Source organism: Montipora foliosa, chromosome 13, assembly GCF_036669935.1.
Source record: "Montipora foliosa isolate CH-2021 chromosome 13, ASM3666993v2, whole genome shotgun sequence".
Lineage (NCBI taxonomy): Eukaryota > Metazoa > Cnidaria > Anthozoa > Scleractinia > Acroporidae > Montipora > Montipora foliosa.
Window position 1 is genome coordinate 37,793,076 of NC_090881.1, and position 24,496 is coordinate 37,817,571.

General features: G+C 40.5%; 1 protein-coding gene across 4 annotated transcripts in view; it reads right to left on the reverse strand.

Annotated features, from left to right (window-relative positions):
* Window positions 1–1,875: 1,875 nt before the first annotated feature.
* Window positions 1,876–24,496, reverse strand: part of LOC137983210 (contactin-4-like) — a 24,918-nt gene continuing 2,297 nt past the window's right edge. For 3 of the 4 annotated variants that reach the window (XM_068830404.1, XM_068830403.1, XM_068830405.1), the window contains exons 4-15: window positions 19,090–19,377; window positions 14,644–14,768; window positions 10,488–10,558; window positions 9,374–9,516; window positions 8,558–8,806; window positions 8,204–8,452; window positions 7,850–8,098; window positions 6,609–6,740; window positions 5,793–5,811; window positions 5,278–5,317; window positions 4,480–4,603; window positions 1,876–2,111 (exon numbers count right to left, since the gene is read on the reverse strand). In XM_068830404.1, the coding sequence (XP_068686505.1) occupies window positions 2,101–2,111; window positions 4,480–4,603; window positions 5,278–5,317; window positions 5,793–5,811; window positions 6,609–6,740; window positions 7,850–8,098; window positions 8,204–8,452; window positions 8,558–8,806; window positions 9,374–9,516; window positions 10,488–10,558; window positions 14,644–14,768; window positions 19,090–19,377 (1,700 nt within the window). In that variant the 3' untranslated portion in view covers window positions 1,876–2,100. Of the gene's footprint in view, window positions 2,112–4,479; window positions 4,604–5,277; window positions 5,318–5,792; window positions 5,812–6,608; window positions 6,741–7,849; window positions 8,099–8,203; window positions 8,453–8,557; window positions 8,807–9,373; window positions 9,517–10,487; window positions 10,559–14,643; window positions 14,769–19,089; window positions 19,378–24,496 lie in introns of those variants that run through there. The other variant, XR_011118923.1, reaches the window with a different exon arrangement.

A 24,496-nucleotide genomic window follows, 5' to 3' on the forward strand; every position in this document is an offset into this window, starting at 1 on the left:
GCCATCGAAATCTTACGCTAAATTGTAATGACGAGGCGGGTCTGGAGCTGTGAGTTGGAGTGGGATTTGTCACATATGGTTTAGGAGCCGACATATCTCTCCCTCAATTCCGTACCTGGAGGAAGATCGGTATCAGAAAAAAGCGAAGAGCCAACTGCGTCCAAAAGCAATCGCATGGCCGAAATCCCGGGATGACTTGTTTGGTACGACGCTGCAGCGCCAAGTCTGGAGGTACAGCGTTTTTCTCTCATGTTTAAACATTCAGTCAACGGATGCGTAAATGTTCAGGCTCTCCGATACCTAGCCTACCGAAAAAATTAAGATGGGTTGCAGGTTTTTTACAAGGAATTGATATTTCAGTTGATTCTGCAGGCATAAACGTTACGTAAGAATCGTGCGTGACTGGTCTTCTCGAGACAGAGATGAGACGTGGTTTCATGCGGACTAAATGCTCTGTTGTAAATATGGCGGTTCACCAGTGAAGTTGTCTCTCTGGCTTTTCTGTGGACGAATCCCAGGACCTACCGACACAATTTGGGCAACTTTTGTATGTTCAAATCTTCAATCGGTGCTGTATTTTGCTGGTACGACTGAGTGACCCGGCATTTATAAAAAATCAATGAATTTGTCCATGTTTGGGAGGCGCGGTGGCCTCATGGTTAGAGTGCTAGACTCGGGATCGACTGGTCCGGGTTCGGCGATATCGTGTCCGGGGACATCGTGTTGCGTTCTTGGGCAAGACACTTTAATCTCACCGCAGTGCCTCTCTCCACCCAGGTGTATATAAGGGTCCCGGGAAGTGGGAATGCTGGGGGTAACCCTGCGATGGAGTAGCATCCCATCCAGGGGGGGAGTAGAAATACTCCTAGTCGCTTCATGCTACGGAAACCGGAGATAAGAGCTGGCCTGATGGGCTTTCTGGCTCGTAAACAGAGACCTTACCTTTAAGTATGTATTGTATTGTAATTCCACACGATCAGAAAATTGTTCTTGATGAAATATCAGCCCAACCAACCAATGTTGCCCCTTCCAAATGTGCTTTAACCTATTGACTCCTGGGAGTGAGACAAAATAGATTTTACTGTACCTAAAGCCAGACGATTTTGCTCGTAAATGGGGGGCGATCTAGGAGTCAATCATGTGGCAGTCTTCTAAATACAAACTAAAATGAAATAATATAGGCTAAAGAGAGAAGCGATCCTCGTATCTATCCTGACAATTTAAGCAATTGTCTTACCAGTTAGTTTACCAGTTTCAGCACTTGGACTCCTTCAATTTAACTACTGTCTGTTTTGCTGTTATGTGGTGTCATCGACCAGTAGTCCATTCAAAAGATTACGCCAAGCCGACCACATTTCTGAAGGAAAGGCCAGACCACAACTCCGGGAAATCCATGCCCTAGTCTTTTTGACTAGTGTGTGGGATCTTTAACGTTCCACAGAGTTTATGAACATTGAAGGGTTGTGAGACTGGGCCTGCGGTTTATAGTCCTTATCCGAGAAGATTTGACAGTCTAACCATTTGCGGATTTAATTACAAGGGCAGTACTTTTTCCTCAGTTGTTTTAAGACCCTGAATGTTACGTTGGTCCGGTCGGAGTCAACCTCACGACCTTCTGCATGGCATCCCAGTGCTCAACCAACTGAGCCACCGGTGCGCAATGTCTGGCACCTGAAAAATTCAGGCGGCTTCAACAGGATTCGAACCCATGACCTCTGCAATGCCGGTTGCAAGAGCTATGCAGCCACTCGGTTGGGAGTGGATGAAGTGCGAGGATCACTTTTCTTTTTCTTCTGTAACCCGCACTTTAAATATATATTCAACTTACTTCATGCAAAAGAGACCAGAAGAGACCATTTCTTTTAAATCCAAGGCAGTTCTTTAATTTAATGGAAACTTCAAAGGCTTCGTTCGCTTGTATCATAAGGTAAATTGCAATGGAATTTGTTCTTAAAGGGAGAGACCAAATTGGTATTTCACCAAAGTGAATAGCCTGTTTTGCCTCTAAGTAGTAAGTAAAGAATTACAAATCAAAGTTTCTCTTGAGTTAGAACAGCAAATCTTCCACATTCTTCCAAGTTTCTGGTTGACTCCTTCATCTTAATAAGCCTCTGTGGAAAAAACAAAAGTGAGAACAACGGCATAATTAGACAAATGCCTAAGACAACGTACATTAATTACTCATTTCCGGTCCCATGGGAGCTTTGGGTCTGACAACAATTACGCTTCACGAAAAATTTGTGTTACTTCCGGCTTTCTCCAAATTTGGTGTGTTAAGTATACATGCGAACAAAATCGCATTTTAAGAACTATTTGAAATGATTTTTCACGGCAAAACCTCTGCTAAAGGATGGGAAAAATACCAAGGAAAAAATTTCAAGCAATTTAAGAACGTCAGCTAGAAAATAACACAGAAATTGAGGTAAGTGATAACAATGAACATTCGCCTACTAGCCACCATTTCAGCACGTGTTCTTTACTGCCCCAATCTACATCTTGGCCGTCTTTTTTGCCTTAGAAACTGCACTAGATCGTCAAATGAAAATTTCATAATTTGGACTTAAAAATTCGAAAAGCTTGGTTAAGAGCACCTTTTGAACGCTCTATTCATGTTCTTTGATATGCAAAACTTGATCCCCTTTGTTTGTTGTCATGGAGAAATGACACGTGTTGACATAATTAAGAAATCATAAAAAGAGACCACCTTCATAAATGGACACCACCTTCACATTCTTTTGTATTTATGTTTATTAGAGTTATTGCCCTCATTTTGAAACCAAAATATTCTTTTGAAATTCGCTGGTCATAGCAAGGCAAGAAAGGCTTATTAGCATTAAAACACAAGAATTTACTTTTTTCCCGCCAAAATGAAAGAGGTCTAATCACAGATTCTTCTATTTCAGCTAAATTTGAAGGAAATCTTGGTTAACTCAAAGAAAAAAAAAATTGTCCAATTTTTGTACCAGAACATGTAACTTGGAAAAAATCTCCATTATTCCTCAATTATTTTGAAACTTTTTTTTTTTTTTTTTACGGTTATTTCTCTGAAAAGTCCTTGGTTGTTATGCTGAATTTTGTTTTAACTGAAAAGTCTATTTTAAAATCTTTAAAATGAGATTTTGTAAGCCATATTGCTATAAGTCCACAAAATTAATTTGTTTTGTGGGACCATTTGGACCCAAAGCTCTGCGAGATATCATATTAAAAAAAAAGAGTCATATTGTATTTGATTTCCCGAGAAGATACCACATGTGATTCGAAGTAAGATCAATATACTGCAAAAAGTAAACCTTGGCAGAACCATATTTAAAAGTTGTAATCCTCGAAGGAGTCTCGAATTCTCGCGTTGCTGTTACTAGATTTTGTTAGTTAATTAGATTGTTGGAAAGAGAGCAATAACGCTTTCTTACAAAATACACGAAGACCTGTACTTCCTGGAGTATGTGGGCTTCAACGTGGGTCAACTAATTCAGTTTGGTCTCTTTCCATTCTTCTTTTCGACAACACTGAGTCCAAACATAGTTCACTTAAACGGCTCATATTTCAAGGCTTCTAAGAGAAGAGCTTTAGGAGAGAGGTTTGGATGAACTCTCTGATTCCCCCTTCCATTCAGCGATCCGGAAACCCTAATCCTCTTCTTTCGAATCGACAAGGTATCACAGGCAAGAGACCTTGGTAAGCGCCTCAGTTTTGCTGATTGAAATTTACATTTCGAGATTTGGGATGTCATTTTATTTAGTTTACATAATAGTGTGTAATTCATGGTTAATCATTATCATTGTCATTATTATTACCATTATTATTGTGATTTTCATTGTCACTGTCATTTCCATTACTATATTGCCCTTGTAATTTTTACTGCCATTGCCATCCCCATTGTGATTACCACTGTCACTGTCATTGTCATTGCTATTGCAATTGTCATTGCCATTGCCATTGCCATTGCCATTGCCATTGCTTGCCATTGCCATTGCCATTGCCATTGCCATCGCCATTGCCATTGTGATTGCCACTGTCACTGTCATTATCATTGCTATTGTAATTGTCATTGTCATTGCCATTGCTAGTGCCATTGTGAGTGCCACTGTCACTGTCATTGTCATTGCTATTGTCATTGTCATTGTCATTGCCATTGCCATTGCCATTGCCATTGCCATTGCCATTGCCATTGCCATTGCCATTGCCATTGCCATTGCCATTGCCATTGCCATTGCCATTGTGATTGCCACTGTCACTGTCATTGTCATTGCTATTGTAATTGTAATTGTAATTGTCATTGTCTTTAGCTTTGCCATTGCCATTGCCATTGTCATTGTCATTGTCATTGTCATTGTCATTGTCATTGTCATTGTCATTGTCATTGTCATTGTCATTGTCATTGTCATTGTCAATATGCTTATGCTCCTTGTCCAAAAGAGCCAACTACCTTTTACGAGATTTCCCAGGATCTAGTTCCGGGATTATGCATGGCATACTTACTAAGTTCTGAGTAAGGCGTAATTTCATGATATTCTGTGACTTCACGTATCTCCATGTCCTGACGAGGACAACTAGTGTCAATACTATTTTTGCCACCATTCCTTTCCAATTCAATGCCTTCATTCTACAGTTTGAAATAAAGACATTCAGTCACAAACTGGAACTCTTTTGCTTGTGTCACTTTGTGAAGATGCTAAAGTAATGAATGTGTCCGTGGAGACCCAAAACGTAAGACTTTAAACTGAAACTAGTACATTCCCTACACTGAAACTATGTACTAATGTTTCGTAGCTAGGGAGGCTGCGATTATCAAAATTCATTAAAAATTAGAGAAAACATTTCGTGTGCGCCCTAAACTTTATCCGAATATCTGAATTTGTAGCAAAAGCACTGATTTAATTACCTGCAGCCTCGACGTTTCACAATTAATATGCAGCACAAGTTACAGAAGACTAGCTAAGACTTCTTTTAATTTCACCTGATGTAGCCAGTTACTTTATACGTTTCTTGCCTTTTCAGTTCTCCCCATCCATACGTTGTATCCTGGATGGTATTTTTTTGTTGGCGGCCCTTTCGCAATTGCATAAGTTACTCATTTCACTGCATTGATCTCAAAAGCATTGATCAACGCAACTCTTCATTTCAAACCTATATTTTGTGTATAATTCCTTTAGAAATTCACACGATGCAAGGCCAAAATACCAACATTTTTCGGTCTCATTCAGGTCAATTCAAGACGGCGAGGCTCAATTTTAAGCAATGATTAATTATTAATCTTTTGTAACTTAAGGCGCTTACAAAATGAAACGCTGGTATGTCTTTAGCTTCTTCAAGTGATCTGAAAGGAAAACGTTGTACAATCATTTTAAAATCACTCTTTAAAAACACTCTTTGAAATGAACAAATTCAAATGAGCTTCGACCGAGTAGCTTTGTAAAATAATCAAATTATATGCCTCACATTGCACAATAAAACGTTAATTACCAATTTTACGCAATTACGCAATTTTCTTCTTAAAAAAGAATATTTCCGGTAAGAGAAAAAGTGGTGGGTATAGCAACACTCTAGCTCTTCCAGGGAACGTCCTCTCTAGAATAAGTGGCTTTTCGCCCACCCCTTCCCCCTGGAACGAGCTACCCTCCCCCCCTCCCAATGCACAATAATGAAAAACTTTGATAAATTGGACGATTGGGAGAATTGCTCTTTGGAAAAAAGGAGAGAGGGAGGAAAGAGGAGAGACGCCCGGGAGAAAAATATAAAAAAAAAAAAAAAAAAAAAGGGAGATGCATAAGAAATCAACATCTGTCACGTACCGATCAAGTTCTTGAACTCCTAACAAAGAAAAAAACAAATAAAATTTCTGTAAGTAAGAATAATGGCAAACTAAAAGCAAAGCCGATTTTCTGAGCGCAACATTGGGTGACTAAACGCGCTGAAAGGGGAAAAAAGAAATTAATATAAAATTCGCTATTTTGCGCTCGCATTTTCCTGCAGTTTTGTCATTTCACGTCCAAGATGAACAAAGAACAAGAGAGGAATGAAGAAAACTTCAAAACGCACCGTCAGAGACCTTGTTTTGTTCATTAAATGCTCAGAGATTGCGTATTGACGCTCCCGTCGACTTCGCCATCATAAATATAAACAATAAGTGACCTACAGCACGGAGGATGACGGCGGCTACATGAGCCGTTATCTAAACATATCATTTTCCGTATATGGTAATAATTTCACTATTACTCCAAGTTGTTTGGCAAAGAAAGTGTGTACCAACATTCCAAGAATAAAATTGCTATAATCGGTATGGATGTCATATAAAAATTTATCCTCAGCTGCTCGCGCCCTACACAAAACCTGAAATATGGTCAATTTATGGCATTAGCGAGTTTAAGCTGCAACGATGTCAACGAAAGTGAGAACGGCAGAAATGAACTAAAACAAAGGCTATGTACACTCCGCACGTCTGTTTTACATGTTGGTATGTTTCTTTGCCGTTCATGACCTGACAACGACGTGAATGCTTTGCTTTTCTCTCCACACTTCCACACCGTTCATACCATACCTGGATGGTGTCGTACCAGTAGGTAATAAATAAATAAATAAATAAATAAATAAATTTTCTTAAAACTTACGTTTCTTTTGCCTTATGATGTAGCATGTAATTACGACTGAAACGAGCGTGACTACCAATACTCCAACTGGGACTAATGCATATATCAGGACTTTGTTCATGCTGCTTCCTAGAAGCTCAGAAGCAGGCTTCACTGAGGTAAAAAAAAAACGAAAACATCAACCTCGTTTCCAGGATCTCTGGCAGGCCAGAGAGACCCTGGGAACGAGGTTGCGAAAACATGTACTTTGTCATCTTGTAAACTACTTTGCAAAAGTCTAATAGAAAAGGTTTTGCAGGTTTCTAAACGGAGGTGATGGATCACACGGATCTGATTATGCAATTGTATGGCCTTTTTTCTCATTGAAGGACAACTGAAAAGGCTCCTTGACAAGATTTACTGGTGAAGATTGGCCTCTGGCATTTGTATATTTCCACTCTGTGTTTTTTAATTAGTTTTAATTAGTTATTTCCTGGAATTGAAGAGTAATCAATACGTACATGTACAATTATTAAAGGGAGGAAAGTAATGGTTTGAAACTAAGAATAGCCGGATGATGAAGAACAATCTCCAATTCACATAAAAGTTGAAGATATTGAATATGCAAGTTGAATGTACGAAACTTTCATGTATTCTATATCATTAAATCTGTGAATTTATAAAATTCTTCTAGTGAACCTAGAGATACTGACTAGTCAGAAATTGAAAAATGTACCTAGACGACCATACTCGTCTCCTGGACTTCTAGGATTTTAATAAGATCGTGTAATGTTGTAATATAAATAATGTTACTGTTGGCGGGATTCACATAAGATATGGTAATATTTTTTAAAATCTGTTCAGATCTTGTATCAGCGATAAAAGAAACTCAAGAGCTTGTAATATCTCGATATGAATCTGATAAGATTTACATTGTAAGATATCGGTAAGAATATTGCATGTTAATAATATTAATAATAATGAAGATTGATACCATGCTGTAATCGAAGATCTTGATTACTTTTAAATTATTACGAAAGTCTTAATAGAAAAGAGATCTTGAACTGAGCAGTGTCTCCTAGCCAAATTTGTATCAAACATACCGCACGTCAGATGTCGCTTAATACTCGTATAATTAATGATGAAGATTGTATGCTTAAGGGACATTTCGTGTCGTCTTCTATAACCTGGCAACAATCACATTCAGCAAAGCACATAAGCAAAGAGTTACTTAGGCATAAGAGGACACTCCGTGATGTACTCTATTTGGCGGCAGTACTCACATTTCTCATGGACAATTATGAAGACATCTCCAGTAGCGGGACTTCCTACACCATTATCAGCAGTACATCGGTAGCCTCCTGCATCTTGCCTTCTGATGCTAGTCATTGGCATGGTGACAGCAACGTTATCAGAACGTCGCGTCCATGTGATGTTCGGTGTTGGATTCCCGTCAGCTTTACAGTCCAGTATCACATCGTCTCCCTCAGTTACTGTTTGGTTTGCAGAGATTTCAATGATATTCGGTGACACTACAACAAAACCAAGGATTCGTGTGGAATTAAGACACTAAGCAAAGAGTTACTTAGGCATAAGGGGACACTCCGTGATGTACTCTATTTGGCGGCAGTACTCACATTTCTCATGGACAATTATGAAGACATCTCCAGTAGCGGGACTTCCTACACCATTATCAGCAGTACATCGGTAGCCTCCTGCATCTTGCCTTCTGATGCTAGTCATTGGCATGGTGACAGCAACGTTATCAGAACGTCTCGTCCATGTGATGTTCGGTGTTGGATTCCCGTCAGCTTTACAGTCCAGTATCACATCGTCTCCCTCAGTTACTGTTTGGTTTGCAGAGATTTCAATGATATTTGGTGACACTACAACAAAACCAAGGATTCGTGTGGAATTAAGACACTAAGCAAAGAGTTACTTACGCATAAGGGGAAACTCCGTGACGTACTCTATTTGGCGGCAGTACTCACATTTCTCATGGACCATTATGAAGACATCTCCGGTAGCGGGACTTCCTACACCATTATCAGCAGTACATCTGTAGTCTCCTGCATCTTGCGTTCTGATGCGAGCCAATGGCATAGTGACAGCAACGTTATTAGAACGTCTCGTCCACGTAATAATCGGAGTTGGATTACCGTCAGCTTTACACTCCAATTTCACATCCTCCTCTTCAGTTACTGTTTGGTTTGCAGAGATTTCAATGATATTCGGTGAAACTACAAGAAAACAGGTGATGGTGTGAAAACACAGACAAGGTACTTTATATTAAACAATGTGCAGTTCACAATATCTAGGATCAGGCCTTAAAGGTATTGGATGTGAAGGTTGGTTAATGGGAAACAAAATATTTTCAATAGCCAAGTCACTCCAGCCCGGCCTGAACAGACCCCGAAACACACGCTAGCACAAAACCTTCTTAGCGTTAAGGCAACGACACTCTGTGGCGTTAAAAAAGAAACTATGAATCTCCGGAACAGCCTTCCAAGAGCCGAACCTTCGAACCTTGAAGATGAAAGAGCGTACTCTATCAGAACTTTAGAGTCTAAGGCCTTGCTTAGACACCCAAGGTTTCAACTTTGTAAGAGTCTAAATGGCTGTATTGTTAATGCGTAATCCATTTTAGGAAACACCATGCTTTCAAAAATCCCCCAAAGCACTCGTGAAATGTTTTTCATTCTTCATTTAAAAAACGCCATGAACAGGTACAGCAAGAAATAAATGATAAGAAATTTCAAGATTTTATGTAGGAGATTGAGGTTCTAGCATTAAAATGGTAAACTTACTTGGGTTTACTACCAACTGCGTATCAACTGTGAACGGTCCAAGTTCCCCATCAGCTATATCGACATGAAGTGGTTGAAGTGGGTCCATGAGGCCACTTGAAAACTGAAGCTCCACAATGGCTTGGACGATACCAGAGCTAAGACTTGAAATAGGTAAACAATGCTTCATAGACTTTTGTTTAAATATGTCGGATTGTGTGGTTTCTTAAAAGAGCAATAAAATGCATTTCGGTGAGTTCAATAAATCATGTTTTGGACATTTTTTTTCTAAAAGTTATTGACGTATTTTAGTCTTCTCTTTATTTCTTAAGTTTAGCGTGTCAACCGCGCAAGATATAATCCTTGCATTCCGCGAGGACTGGACGCCAGTTAAGTTAAATTAGGCAATCACGTCAGAATGAGAGGGTGGCGTGGGAAAAAAGAGATTTTTTTTTCATTCCTTTCAGTCGCAGAAAATTTAGTTTAGTTGAAAACCATTTGTTCGATCCTCGGTGACTTCATCGTCTGTTTCTACTTTCCTTTGATCCGTGTAGCTATAGTTTTAAATACCCGTAAAATGGAGCACCGACAGAGTGTGGAGGGCAACGGGCGCACTGTCGGCTTCCGTTGACGTCCTATTTTTAGCTTTTACGATTTTTGCGAACATTTGCAATTTTTGCAGCTGCGTGCAAACAAGTGTCATCTTGTACTCAAATATTATTGTAACAAACAGTGCTTAATATTTCTGCACACAAAGGAAATGGAATTGCAATTTGTGATCCTGTCAATTTAAAATACTGAGTAAGGTAGCCTTTGATTTTCTTATTGGAAAGCCCTTAAGGTGCCTGTTGATTAGAATGTTATGACCAAGATCAACAGCATTTACTTTATTGGCTTTAATCCATATTCACAATTAAACTGTCTATTTGTTAACCTTTGTAGCAACAATAGTACATTTCAAAACCCCTAGTGTAAGCGTGAACCTTACAAAGAGTAAAAGAAAATGGAACAAAATGTTGTATGAAGTCAACGTGTTGAGAATTAAAGAAGGCACATCTCTTAAGACATAGCAGATTTTCTGCAGCTGTTTGTTGAACGGCCGGTTAGTAAACACTGCATCAAAGTAAAACGTTACCTAAATTCCGTAATGTTTATGTAATAGGGACGTTTTCCTTCATTTTCTGGCCGGCTGTATGGGCTTGAGATCTGTAAAAGAAAATTTCAGTAAAAGTGAAACTAGATTACATCTAGGGGGAAGCTGAGAGGAAATAAATGTATTAATAAAAGATGCTGCACATGACTGTATTTACTGTAGTACTTATGGCCCCAGTTGTTCAAAGGGTGCATAACGCTATCCACTGGATAAATCAATAGACCATTTTTACAGATAAGGCGGCCACTTTGATTTCCATGGTTTCGAAAGACATTTGGGATACTCAGGGGGCAAATTAACATGTATTTTCCCACTGGGCGTCCCATAATAGCCATTTGAAATAATAAAAATCAAAATAGCCGCCATATCTGCAGAAATTAAACGTCTATTGGATTTGCTGGTGTTTATCCGGTGGATAGCGTTATCCACCTTTTGAACAACCGAGGACAGTAGTATATGGAATGAGCGTTCTGGTGCGTGTGGATCACGCCGATCGAGCGAATTGAGGAACATAGAAATAAAAGATACAGAGCGACGCGATGAAACAAAGGTATAGTGTATCGCTCATTCGGAAAAAAAAACAATCTGGTGTCCTGTACGTATAAGTAAAATCCCAAAGTTTGAGAAGCGGAACAAGGTCTCAGTCAACGTGTTTGGATTCGAGGACGGAATAGTTGTTCCGGTGTTCTCCTCGACGGAGAAATTTAAAATTTAAAAAACATCTGGCCTGTGATTTTTTCGTACGTGATTGCTTCTAAAAGATCACAAATTTTAAACATGACATAGTCTATCGTGGAGAGGATACAATAGACAAGTTCCTGGAAGCGTTACGGCTGGAAGAAGAAATAATTCAAACTCTCATGAGAGAGATAGTGCCCATGCAATTGACTCCTCCTGAGGAACAAGAGTTTCAACAAGCCACCCATTGTCACATTTGTGGAGGGGAACTTGGGACTGATCGGATTCGAAAGGGGAGGCCCACAACACTTGCAAATTGAACTTTTGGTTAACGGGTCGAATTGCAGTCATTCTTCATAATCTCCGAAGCTACTGAGTATGACTCTCACCTCATTATGCAAGGCACGAGGACATTAAAGAACAAGACCATCTACTGCATTCCAAACAATATGGAAAAGTATGTTTCTTTCTCCATTGGCTACCTGGGTTTTCGGGACTCGCTAGAATCATGAATGCATCCTTAGAAAAAGCTTAAGTCGAATTTGACGAAAGAGGGACAAACACCACATCGAGAAAAGCAACGACCACCACGATCTCTACCTCTTCTCTGAAGTGTTTATGATGGCTGATGTTTTCGAAAGTTCACCGTCCAGGAGAAGACCGGAACGAATCTCCGGTTTTTGAATCTCAAACACGCTGACTGCAATCTTGTGCCCCTTGTCAAACTTTGGGATTTTACTTACAGGTTCAGGACACTCGACTGTCATCCAAGTTGATCTCGTTTACATAGGGTTGCGTTGATAGCTTCGCTCGTGGTCAGTTTTAACTGGTTGTAAACCCGCCAAGATACTGCACCTGAAACACTTTTCATCCTCCTTTCTTATGCTAATGATAGCCTTGTTATCCTTTCTTATTTCTCGGGTAAAGGCAGAACTATCAGTTTAGACTTTCCTAAAGTTGCTGGCGAGTTCCAATGAGCATGAACTCAGTATTCTCTTCATATAGCTTCAACTTATCTTCGACCATACACGCCCTCACAGCCCTGATACACCACTCCATAGCACACTTTGCCTCCGTCTCTCTTTCAGAACTGTCTGGCTTGAACGACAGGTAAAGTTGAGTGTCGTCTGCATATGCATGGCTGTTTGGCAGATGGGTCTTAGTTTCTTCAAACAGCTTACTAGCATAGGCAGAAAAGAGTAGCGGTCCTAGACATGACCCTTGAGGAACACCGAATGATAGGTGAGATCTGTCTGACAGTTCCAATAGCCGCCATATCTGCAGAAATTAAACGTCTATTGGATTTGCTGGTGTTTATCCGGTGGATAGCGTTATCCACCTTTTGAACAACCGAGGACAGTAGTATATGGAATGAGCGTTCTGGTGCGTGTGGATCACGCCGATCGAGCGAATTGAGGAACATAGAAATAAAAGATACAGAGCGACGCGATGAAACAAAGGTATAGTGTATCGCTCATTCGGGAAAAAAAACAATCTGGTGTCCTGTACGTATAAGTAAAATCCCAAAGTTTGAGAAGCGGAACAAGGTCTCAGTCAACGTGTTTGGATTCGAGGACGGAATAGTTGTTCCGGTGTTCTCCTCGACGGAGAAATTTAAAATTTAAAAAACATCTGGCCTGTGATTTTTTCGTACGTGATTGCTTCTAAAAGATCACAAATTTTAAACATGACATAGTCTATCGTGGAGAGGATACAATAGACAAGTTCCTGGAAGCGTTACGGCTGGAAGAAGAAATAATTCAAACTCTCATGAGAGAGATAGTGCCCATGCAATTGACTCCTCCTGAGGAACAAGAGTTTCAACAAGCCACCCATTGTCACATTTGTGGAGGGGAACTTGGGACTGATCGGATTCGAAAGGGGAGGCCCACAACACTTGCAAATTGAACTTTTGGTTAACGGGTCGAATTGCAGTCATTCTTCATAATCTCCGAAGCTACTGAGTATGACTCTCACCTCATTATGCAAGGCACGAGGACATTAAAGAACAAGACCATCTACTGCATTCCAAACAATATGGAAAAGTGTGTTTCTTTCTCCATTGGCTACCTGGGTTTTCGGGACTCGCTAGAATCATGAATGCATCCTTAGAAAAAGCTTAAGTCGAATTTGACGAAAGAGGGACAAACACCACATCGAGAAAAGCAACGACCACCACGATCTCTACCTCTTCTCTGAAGTGTTTATGATGGCTGATGTTTTCGAAAGTTCACCGTCCAGGAGAAGACCGGAACGAACCTCCGGTTTTTGAATCTCAAACACGCTGACTGCAATCTTGTGCCCCTTGTCAAACTTTGGGATTTTACTTACAGGTTCAGGACACTCGACTGTCATCCAAGTTGATCTCGTTTACATAGGGTTGCGTTGATAGCTTCGCTCGTGGTCAGTTTTAACTGGTTGTAAACCCGCCAAGATACTGCACCTGAAACACTTTTCATCCTCCTTTCTTATGCTAATGATAGCCTTGTTATCCTTTCTTATTTCTCGGGTAAAGGCAGAACTATCAGTTTAGACTTTCCTAAAGTTGCTGGCGAGTTCCAATGAGCATGAACTCAGTATGCTCTTCATATAGCTTCAACTTATCTTCGACCATACACGCCCTCACAGCCCTGATACACCACTCCATAGCACACTTTGCCTCCGTCTCTCTTTCAGAACTGTCTGGCTTGAACGACAGGTAAAGTTGAGTGTCGTCTGCATATGCATGGCTGTTTGGCAGATGGGTCTTAGTTTCTTCAAACAGCTTACTAGCATAGGCAGAAAAGAGTAGCGGTCCTAGACATGACCCTTGAGGAACACCGAATGATAGGTGAGATCTGTCTGACAGTTCCCCATTGACCGCAACACGCCGAGAGCGACCAGACAAGTAAGATATTTTCCACATGATCCGCCCGCACCGGAGCGCTTATTCCGTATATCATATATCTTTCTTTACCCTTGGATTTAAGAGCAGCCTGGTGTAGGTAATATCTCCGAGTATTTACTCTCCCAACCATGATATACCACAGAGGACATACCACAACACCGGTAACTCTGTACCCTACTCTTTGCGAATGGTGTGTGGGTTCTTTTAAGTCCCACAAGGTTATGAACATTAAAAGGGCTGTGAGACGGGGCCCGCTATGTACGGTTTTTTGGTCCTTATCCGAGAAGACTAGACAGTCTAACCAAAGGTGTCCTGTTATGCATGGTGAAATAAAATGATACAAAAACAAGAGCGTCATGCATGAGATATTTTGCAGCGTATGGACAAAATTTATTTTTGTTGAGGTAACTGAACTGGAATACAGATGGCTCATCTCAATCCAGCACGTGGGACCCAAGGAAAGACCAGAAAGGAAATACTTGAAAAACGCTCTGTCACACATGGTGGTAGTAGCCAAAAAGGCAACACAACTTGATATTATATCGTTCACAATTGGAATGTATGCTAACTTACTGCTGCTGTCAGATTTGATGCCAGTTCTTCGAATTGAAGGGATCCTCTTGTTCTGAGAGCATCTGTCCATCCTATTCCTTGTAGCAATCTCAGTAAAAGTGTAGTTGTCTTACAATGCGAAGAACCTGTCACAGATAGTTGATAATCACGAAACTATTACTTCTCTGATAAAATCGATTTCTAAGAGTCGTATTGCTTTGCATGTATGTGTGGGAAGTTGATCAACTTCTAGTAACTACTTTTGTGATATTGTCAACATCATCATCACCATTGTTGCTGTTCTTTGAAGTGCTGCCAACTCCATTCCACCATTCAAGTCTGTCAGGCATTATTACAGGAGCAATGTCTGATGCTCTATTAGTATCACCCAACTAGTGGACTAATGCAAATCTTGCATTTGTATTGGCTACGCTACTACAGGACTATTAGTACTAGTCCTCGAGTAGCGAACAGCGTGACGCTTCCTTTCGTTCTATTCCGAAATAAATATTTCTTCAACTTGCATTTGCTAACTTGATTATTGCCTGTGATACTAAAACAATTAGACATTTGGCCCTTAAGGGCCGCGAGTCAATAGCCCATTCGGCTTCGCCTCATGGGCTATTGACCCGTAGCCCGCATGGGCTACTAGTCTAATTTTTAAATGACAACTGGAACACTCTTTACCCTCTTCATTTTCCATAGCTATTAAATTATTAAATTCAATCGCGAGATCAAGGCAGAGGTAAGGATTGCGCACTTGGTTAGTGGGAGGCATTCTGTGCGAGTGGTCCCGAGCTCGATCCCTAGTGACCTCACCTACTTGCTTCGACTTCTTTCCAATCTGTGTAGCTCCAGGTATCTTTAAATACCCTTAGAACGGAGTACTAATGGAAAGAGGGGGGTAAAATGAGCTCACTGTTGTCTTCCTGGGAGAATACCCATACATCGCCATCATCATCATCATCAACATCATTATCATCATCGTCATCATTATTGACGAAATTAACTCACAAGGGAGCCTGTAAGGTCTTTTAGCTCAAATAAACATATTATGCCTAAGTGGACACATGTCACATAAATGATAGTGGCGGGCATTAATCAACAAACCGGATAAAAGCAAAGTCAACAGATTATGCTATTTTTTTTTACCATAGCCTCACTAACACAATTCTGTTGAATGATGAAATGATATATATGAAATGGATCATATATGAACTGCGGATATGAAATCAAGTGAAGCTATGATCTTTGCAGTTATGAACGCAACTTTTGTAATTGCGTAGTGAAGCCTGAAAAATTCAGGACTTCAACAGGGGTTGAACCCGTGACCTCGCGTTACCGGTGCGACGCTCTAACCAACTTAGCTATGAAGCCACTGACGTTGGGAGCTGGTCATTTGTGGGTTCTAATATTCCAGTGAGGAATGAATCAATGATGAAATGATATATATGAAATGGATCATACATGAACTGCGAATATGAAATCAAGTGAAGCTATGATCTTCGCAGTTTTGAACGCAACTTTTGCAATTGCCTAGTGAAGTTGCGTTTATAACTGCGAAGATCATAGCTTCACTTGACAATTCCGTTTGTTGGGCATGGTCGAAAGCAGTAAACACCCCACCTTGTATTAGACTATCGTAAGGGTCTGTTTCGCAAAGCCAACCAATTAAGGTAAGCTAAGCACCAGTCCAATAGCTGAAATTCGAGGATGTGATCTCTTTGTTCTTAGATTAGGCAATTACTTGTAGACATTTATGTCTGTTACTTAATACGTGACGTGTCACTGGCGTTTGGATTTTAATTCTTTTTAAGCTTTTTTTTTATGTCAGTTCAACTCTGGCTGGTACTTACTAGACCTAAGGAAAAATACGAACTATCTATAATGAAGGTGGAAAGGATTCAATAATACAATTTACTGGCAACAGTCAAAACCGTTTTTGCAGTGTTTTTTATTGCAGGGATGTCAAGCCAAGCGCGAAAGCCGAAGGTGAAATAGACTGAGCAGATGAATAAGGACATTTTGGATTGTAAGAGAAAAGCTAAAGATCTTGTGCCGTCTAAGAATCCTTCCTGCAATGAAAATGGAAGGAGAAGCGGTTAGGTAGATGTCATGAAAGAGCTTTGGGACGAAATGGCCATTTACAACTGAAGAGCCAAAACCTCTGGGTTCGGGCTTCAAGACTAGAAAAAATGAACAACGGTAGAATGGATGCGAAAGGAACTTTATCAAGTGTCTAGTCGTTCTAGCGCTGGAGCACTAATTGGGGACACTGTAAACTGATGTTACCGCGGGGATGAATGGTGAGGTAGAAGATAATGCTACGGTAGCGAGGGATATTTCTACCCAAGGTTGTATTGAAAACGAAAATCAAAGTAATTATTCGAAGTAAATAACACTTTTTCCGCTGAAAGGGATCTTGATTTGCATATGACAGGTACGTAGTAAATTTCTAGAGAGATGAATCAATAGGCGATTCATCAGAGGTGTGTAATGGTGTTCCGGGCCGATTACCAGAATACACGGCAATCAACACGCTGCCGATTGTCAACTGGTGCCTTAATGACGATGGGCATGTCATAACAGTTAGCGGGTCAATTACCAATTATGCGTTTAATGAGATTGCAACTTGACGCAAAAACACCCTCTTGGTCCCATATGGTAAAACGGGACGGGATTTGATCGATCAACTAACCAAGCATGTTAACGATTGGAACAATGGCACAACAGTGCATCACATCACACTCAAAGTGGTAATTATTTACCTTGCTCTGGCGCTACAAAACCCTAGCCAAAAATCTAAAGCAAACAACACCAACAATGTCTCGAAAAGCGGTTGGGACTGTGGAAAAATGGTGAAATTGACTATCCTTTGCGTGAGGGGAGAATGATTCAAAGGCGCTTACAAAGAGCAAAGAGACATGATCCACCAAATAAAGCGAAAATTTTCGCTAAGCTAGTTATTGAAGGTCGAATTAATTCGGCGCTACGTTTTATGAGAGGTGATGATGGTGGGGGCGTGTTGCTCTTGACGGATGATGTTGATGTTATGCCGCAACTGCACGACAAAAACCCGGCAGCGAAGGAGGCTAAGCTTGGTTCCCTATTGTTTGGTCCGGTGGAGAATATTCCTGATATTTTATATCAGGAAATAGATGGAGAAATTATAAAGGAGGCCGCTTTAAGGACTAAAGAGCCGGGGGAACCTTCTGGTATCGACGTAAATAGATTTAAGAGAATTCTAACTTCTAAATCGTTCAAGAAATCAAGTTTCAATCTTTGTGATGCTATTGCCACACTGACAAGGAGGTTGTGTACGGAATATGTTGATCCTACTTCCATGGAGGCCATACTAGCAAATCGCTTGATCCCCCCGTTCAAAAAAGTGTTGACTGATTACTAAGCCAAAGAAAGAAGATGCTGCTGGGGAGAGAGAGATGTTCAGGGGCAAGGCAATCAACATCACCGAGCAAGGGCCACAAGCACGTAAACGCAGCTATTGGGTCCAGGTCATGCATTTTGCGGCCTTCACATTTGGACTGTGACATCGCTGGACGTATTTCCTTAGAACGCTTCTGAGACATTCATGATCTGATGGAACCGCTAGAGTGCACAATCTTTGACATACTGATACCTGCCATCACGGGGCATAACTGCTCACAGAGTGGGCGAGATCTTTTGGATCTACCAGTACGGATGGGAGGACTGAGTTTTACGAACCCTAGAAAACAAGCGGAGTCAGAGTACGCATTGTCCGTCAAGATAACTGCCCCGCTTGTAACGCAGATAGTTTTACAAGCACACGAGCATCTGGATAACACTGTAGTAAGAACTTTGCATCAAAGTGTGCATAAAGAGAAATATGAAGCTTTGCAGGAGAGGTGTGAAAATGTGAGAAACTCCCTATCAAGTAAGACTAGGAAAGCCGCCGATCTTGCTATGAAGAAAGGCGTATCAAGCTGATTGACAGTAATCCCGCTTAAGGACATGGTCTATACTCTCAATAAGAGTTTAGAGATGCCGTTGCCTTGAGGTATGATTGGCAAAATCAACGATATCCCTTCGGTCTGTTTCTGTGGGGATAAGTTCAGTGCTGACCATGCTATGATATGCAGACGAGGGGGCTTTATTATCCATCGGCATAATGAGCTCCGTGATCTCTACGTTGAAATGCCGAATGCCATGTTTCATGATATTGAAGTGCAACCAGTCTTACAGGAGATCAATGGCGAAGTCTTACCAAGAGGTTCTAATTGAGCCCCTGGCGCTCGGCTTGACATTCGCGCACGTAGATTTTGGGCAAGCCAAGGTTCTGCTTTCTTTGATGTCCGGGTGTGCCACCCAAACGCAGAATCCTATAAAGACCTTACGCCCCATTAGAATGAAATCTATGCACGGTCTCTACAATGATAGTCCTTTGCATGGTCAAAAAATATATATATCTTATTTCCTTTCGTAACTTACAAATTATGTTAACAGACGCAAGACTTGAAACAACTCCATATCCATTATCAGCCGTACATCTGTACGATCCAGCGTCATTCAACTGTATCCTTACAAGATTCAAAACGGAACCAGTGGCATTTACCAACTGGTTAGTCGTGGCACCTTCTCTTGTCCATGTGGTGGCACCTTCTCTTGTCCATGTGATGTTTGGCAATGGATCACCAGACACTTCGCATGTAAGTGTTAAATTTGATCCAATACCATTTCGAGTTTTCCTAGCAGGCAGTGTAATCATCCTTGGAGGAACTAGATAGTTGGAAAAAAACAATCATTTTCTGATGATACATGTTAATAATAATTTTTTTTATCATAACATTGCAAATATATGTTATTGCTAAAGATATGGTGCAAAAAAGTTGAATTGGTTATTGGATCATAAAGTGTGTAGTACGTTGCGATATTTTTACGAGTCTCGCTCTATTTTGGCGAGTCAAAAATACAAGAGACGATTGAAAATATGCCACGATACTATACACTTGATGATCCAATAAGCTATTTATTATCGGTGAGGGTAAAAGGAGGAATGAGTTTGCGGAATGGCATAATTATGCGAAATGCAATATATGCAGAATGACTCCAAGAAATAAATTCAACTTATTTGAAGAAACCTCAAGTTGCCAGCTTCCCGTTCCCCAACCGCGCGCTGTGATGTAAACAAATCTCCTTAGATCGTACTCTGATAGCTTCTGCTAGTCGAAGGTGGTATTTTAAACTTCAAATGAGGGGAAAAGGTTTAGGCGTTTTAGGTGGCGAGAATAATTTTTTTCTTTCTTTACGCTTAACGGAGTTGTTCTGAGTCAGCTTTATATAAGTTAACTTATAAACTTTATTTGTCCATGTAAATTAATTAATGTATGATAACAAATGCTAGGTGTGATAAGACCCGAGCGAAGACCAGATTCCTTTGTAGAAAAAGAGGTGCTATCCGCAGAAAATGCTATAACGCGGTTGCGAAATCCCTCGAAAATACTTTTGTTCTTGGGCCATCGTAGTTTGATCAAAAATAAGACACAAACAGCAGTGATAAACATATTGAACTTGTTCATTTTGATCATGACTCGACGTTTCGTATGTGCTGTACATACATTTTCAAAAGTAACCGTTGAAATTTAAAACAGCTATTTATGTATAACAAAGCGGATGAGGGGACTGGAACCTACAGAGCAAAATTGTTGGGATTGTAACAGTTTTTACATCGGTAAAACTAAACGGCGGCTTCACGATAGAAAAACCGAACATTTTAAGGCCCTAGCTAAAAGTGACGATACTTCAGCCATTGCTGACCACGTCAAGGCCACTGGACATAACATCAAGTGGGATCATTTTGATATTTTAGCGAAGGGCAAAACAGACTATCATTGTAAAATAAAAGAGACCTTCTTTATTCAAGAACTTGAGCCAGCTTTCAACGTCAACGACGGAAGTGAAAAGCTGATGCTTTATTAATCTTTTCTGTGTTTATTATTATTAGATATTTTACTGTTGAGTATTTGCTTAATCTAGGTTCCAGTCCCCTCATCCGCTTTGTTATATATAAATAGCTGTTTTAAATTTCAACGGTTACTTTTGAAAATGTATGTAGAGTACATACGAAACGTCAAGTCATAATCAAAATGAACAAGTTCAATATGTTTATCACTGCTGTTTGTGTCTTACTTTTGATGAAATCCCTCGTGCTCGAAGGCTTCGATTCATCCCAACTTGAATGCCACAGCTGGAAGGAGGTATAAATGTCACTTCATTCATTTTCTTTCAGTCATCGTTTAGTGTTATCAGACGTTCAGAGTCCTTATAAAGAACATTTGTTTTCACTTTCATCTCAACAGCTAAGTCGACAGAAATTACCGGCCGCACCACCTCTATTTTGATGCATCTTTGAGGTTTCCGCCATATATTTTCTTGCAGCTACTTGCAATGTTCGGCCTCAGGCGATCCCAGAACCCTTTGCGTATAAAGAGGGATCCGATTACTGGCAACTCATTTACTTCAGAGCAACTTTAAAACAATTTACGCCCCTTTGTACGTCTTTTAATTAATTAAAGCAAATGTTCCCTTCCTTTTAGCAAATTTTCCCTTTCTTGGCTCTTCTTCTTTAATCTGAAATTGCAATTTTTATTATGATTAATTGGTAATAGGACTTCGTGTCGTCCGATTCGGTCTGTAACCATCCCGGGGGGATGGGAGGGGAGACTCCCATATAAAAAGGACGGGGGTGCTCGTCGTACCTTTTAGGGGTTAAAAAAAGCGGTTTTGGCACCTCTTAGGGTGTTCAGCCTAGAAAGATCCACAGCGGGAGCTTTAGCAGTACCATTCGGAGTACTGGGCCATTTGATAATTAACTATTTTTTAATGTTGTTTAAAACCCATAATTCGATACTTCTTAGGGGTGAAAAAATTTCATGCCACGCCCACAAGACAGGATCTTGGTACCTCTTTGGGGTTCTTTTCAAAATTTCCGACGAGCACCCCCGTCCTTTTTACACGGGAGTCACTCCCCCTTCCCTCCCAGGGTAACCATACCAGTGATAAACAAATCGGACTCCCTCTGCACGTTCGTCCGATTTGTTATCATTCGTATGATAACAGACTGAATTGGACTCCAATCAGTCCTATTACCATTACGAATTTGAAACATCACACAGAAGACAAGACCTGCTTTCAATAATTTGCATTTCCAGACTTTCCACATTAAATGTACACTTTTAAAATTTGCATAAAAGAGAAATTTCTGCCTCCCCAAATCGAGCCAATTCACAAATTTTCAACCTCAACCTCTGATAGCAGAGACCACATTATTCCTCACTACTGTATAAATTTCCTGAAAACATTAACATCACTTTTGAATAATTCGCTGGTAGCATAAATAATAAAAACATTGAATTATAATAGCGAAGCTCCACGCGCGCGCGTGGAGCACCATAGTTAAGAAAATATGGTAACCCATCGATGCGAGAAAATTTGGTTTTATAGCCATGACGTCATGAACATCCGTACGTCCACCCCTCCATGAATGCCAATGTGACCAGTATCATGCTAGTTTAATACAGCATACATCTTTGATATTGGATATCCATCTTTTGATTAATTGACACCTGCCAAAACAAGGTATCCGCTGACCAGTATCACGTGACCATATCGCGGGCTCAAGCTTAGAGCTCGTCGAGGTTAGCTGTTTTTTTAAGTTGACCGCTGACCACGTACTGGTTTTCGATTGGATTGCAGGCTCAACCCCGGTTAACTCACCTGAACATAATTCGCGCGCTTTCTGTGGCTCAACGCGGCTATGCGGCCATACTATATATAAACGAAAGTTCTTACACAGTCAACGCTTTTCGTGTTCAGGTGGAAAACGGTTTTGAAGATGGTGCATTTTTCACTGGTTTCAATCCAGTTTGACATGTCTTGATATCTGTGGTCCACACTGGTGGCTACGCAGTTACAGGAGCCCATCTGGAGCGTGCAACGTCCATACAGCGTCTGTGAAACGGCGTTTTCACAAGTAGGTTTATTTTTAGACTAGCCCTTCCCGCGAATTAGGTCAAAAGACAAAGGCAGTTCCGGTTCGGTGACCCTATGACGTCAGCTTAATTTCTTGTAATTGGTCATCGGGCTCCTGTGGGAGTCTCATTCGCGGAAAATTCAATCTAAAAATAAATCTGTCTGTGAAAACGCCGTTACACAAATAAATTAGTACTTCATTATTGACTGCTTTTAGCATTTTTTATCATGAATGCCTTTATGATCACTTCATTTCACTAAGAATATTATTTTGGTTCCGTTAAGTAAGAGTACGTGAAATTCTTTAGCTTGTGTATCTTGAGAGTGTTTGGACATAAGATAAATGCGGTGAACTAGGTTGGCGTCAGACACAAATTATTCATGTATTAACCCTGAACGCAAAGATGCATCAAAATAGAGGTGGTGTGCCAGGTAATTTCTGTCGACGTATCTGTTGAGCTAAGAGTGAAAACAGGTGCTCTTTATAAGGACTCAGGAGGTCTGATAACACTAAACGATGACTGAAAGAAAATGAATGAAGTGACATACACACCTCCTCCCAGCCGTTGCATTCAACTTGAGATGAAGGGCTCGAAGGATTTCACAACCGCGTTATAGCATTTTCTGCGGATAGCACTCCCTTCTCAACAAAGGAATCTGGTCCTCGCTCGCATATAAATTAATTTACATGGAGAAATAAAGCTCATAAGTTAACTTATATAAAGCTGACTCGGAGCAACTTTAGTAGCGTTGCTTCCCCAAGGACGCAAAAAGGACTGCTTGCAAAAAGCGTAAAGAAAGAAAAAAATTCTCGCCGCCTAAAAGACCACCTTCGACTGGCAGAAGCTATCAGAGAACGATCGAAGAAGCTTTGTTTACATCACAGCGCGGTTGGGAAACTGGAGGTTTCCTTCAAATAAGTTTAATTGATTTCTTTGAGTTACGCTGCATATATTACATTTCGCATAATTATGCCAATAATAATAATGATAATGATAATGATAATGATAATGATAATGATAATAATAATAATAATAATAATAATAATAATAATAATAATCAGTTTAATTACTCTTTTTGTGGCTTAACAGCTAAATTACAAGAGTGGTCAAAATACTAATCATATATATACATTATCATGAAACATTTTACAAGGAATATCTCTATGTAAATTTTGTCGAGACGGTTATTAGAGGCCATGGCGGGATCCTCTCTGATGGTGCTTGAACGTAGATTGTATCCATGGGACACACTTGTGCGCAATGGCAGCAAGTTAGCAAGGACACCGGTGTCCCGAACTCTCTGGATAAACTTAGTGCATGCTGCAGCACGCCGATCCGAGAGAGTACGAAGACCAAAGTGCACAAGTGCGTCCCTGTAGGGAAGCCCAGGAAAGATTATCTCTAAGGCTTTCTTCTGCACACCCTCAATTAGGAGGCTAAGATATTTCGGCAAATTTGCCCAAAATGGGAAGGCATACTCCAACACTGAATGGATCAGGCTGGAGTACACCACAACTAACTCCCCTTCCATTACACCTGACTTCTTCAAACAACGCAATGCGTACAGGCGTTTGCGCGCTCTCTGAACAATGTACTCGCAGTGCGTGCTCCAGCATAAATTATCAGTAACATACACACCAAGCAACTTATACGTGTGGACGCGCTCAATTTCGGACCTTTTACCCTCGCTGATTTGTTATTCAACTTTTTTGCCCTATATCCCTGGCAAGCGAATCATAAACAACCGAGAGCGAGCGACTGATTTATACGTGGCAAACGTTAAAACCTCAACTGGTCAAATTGATTCTGTATTGTTCAAATGATTAACTGTACAAATATCCGGCGTGGAATACTTGTACTCGATT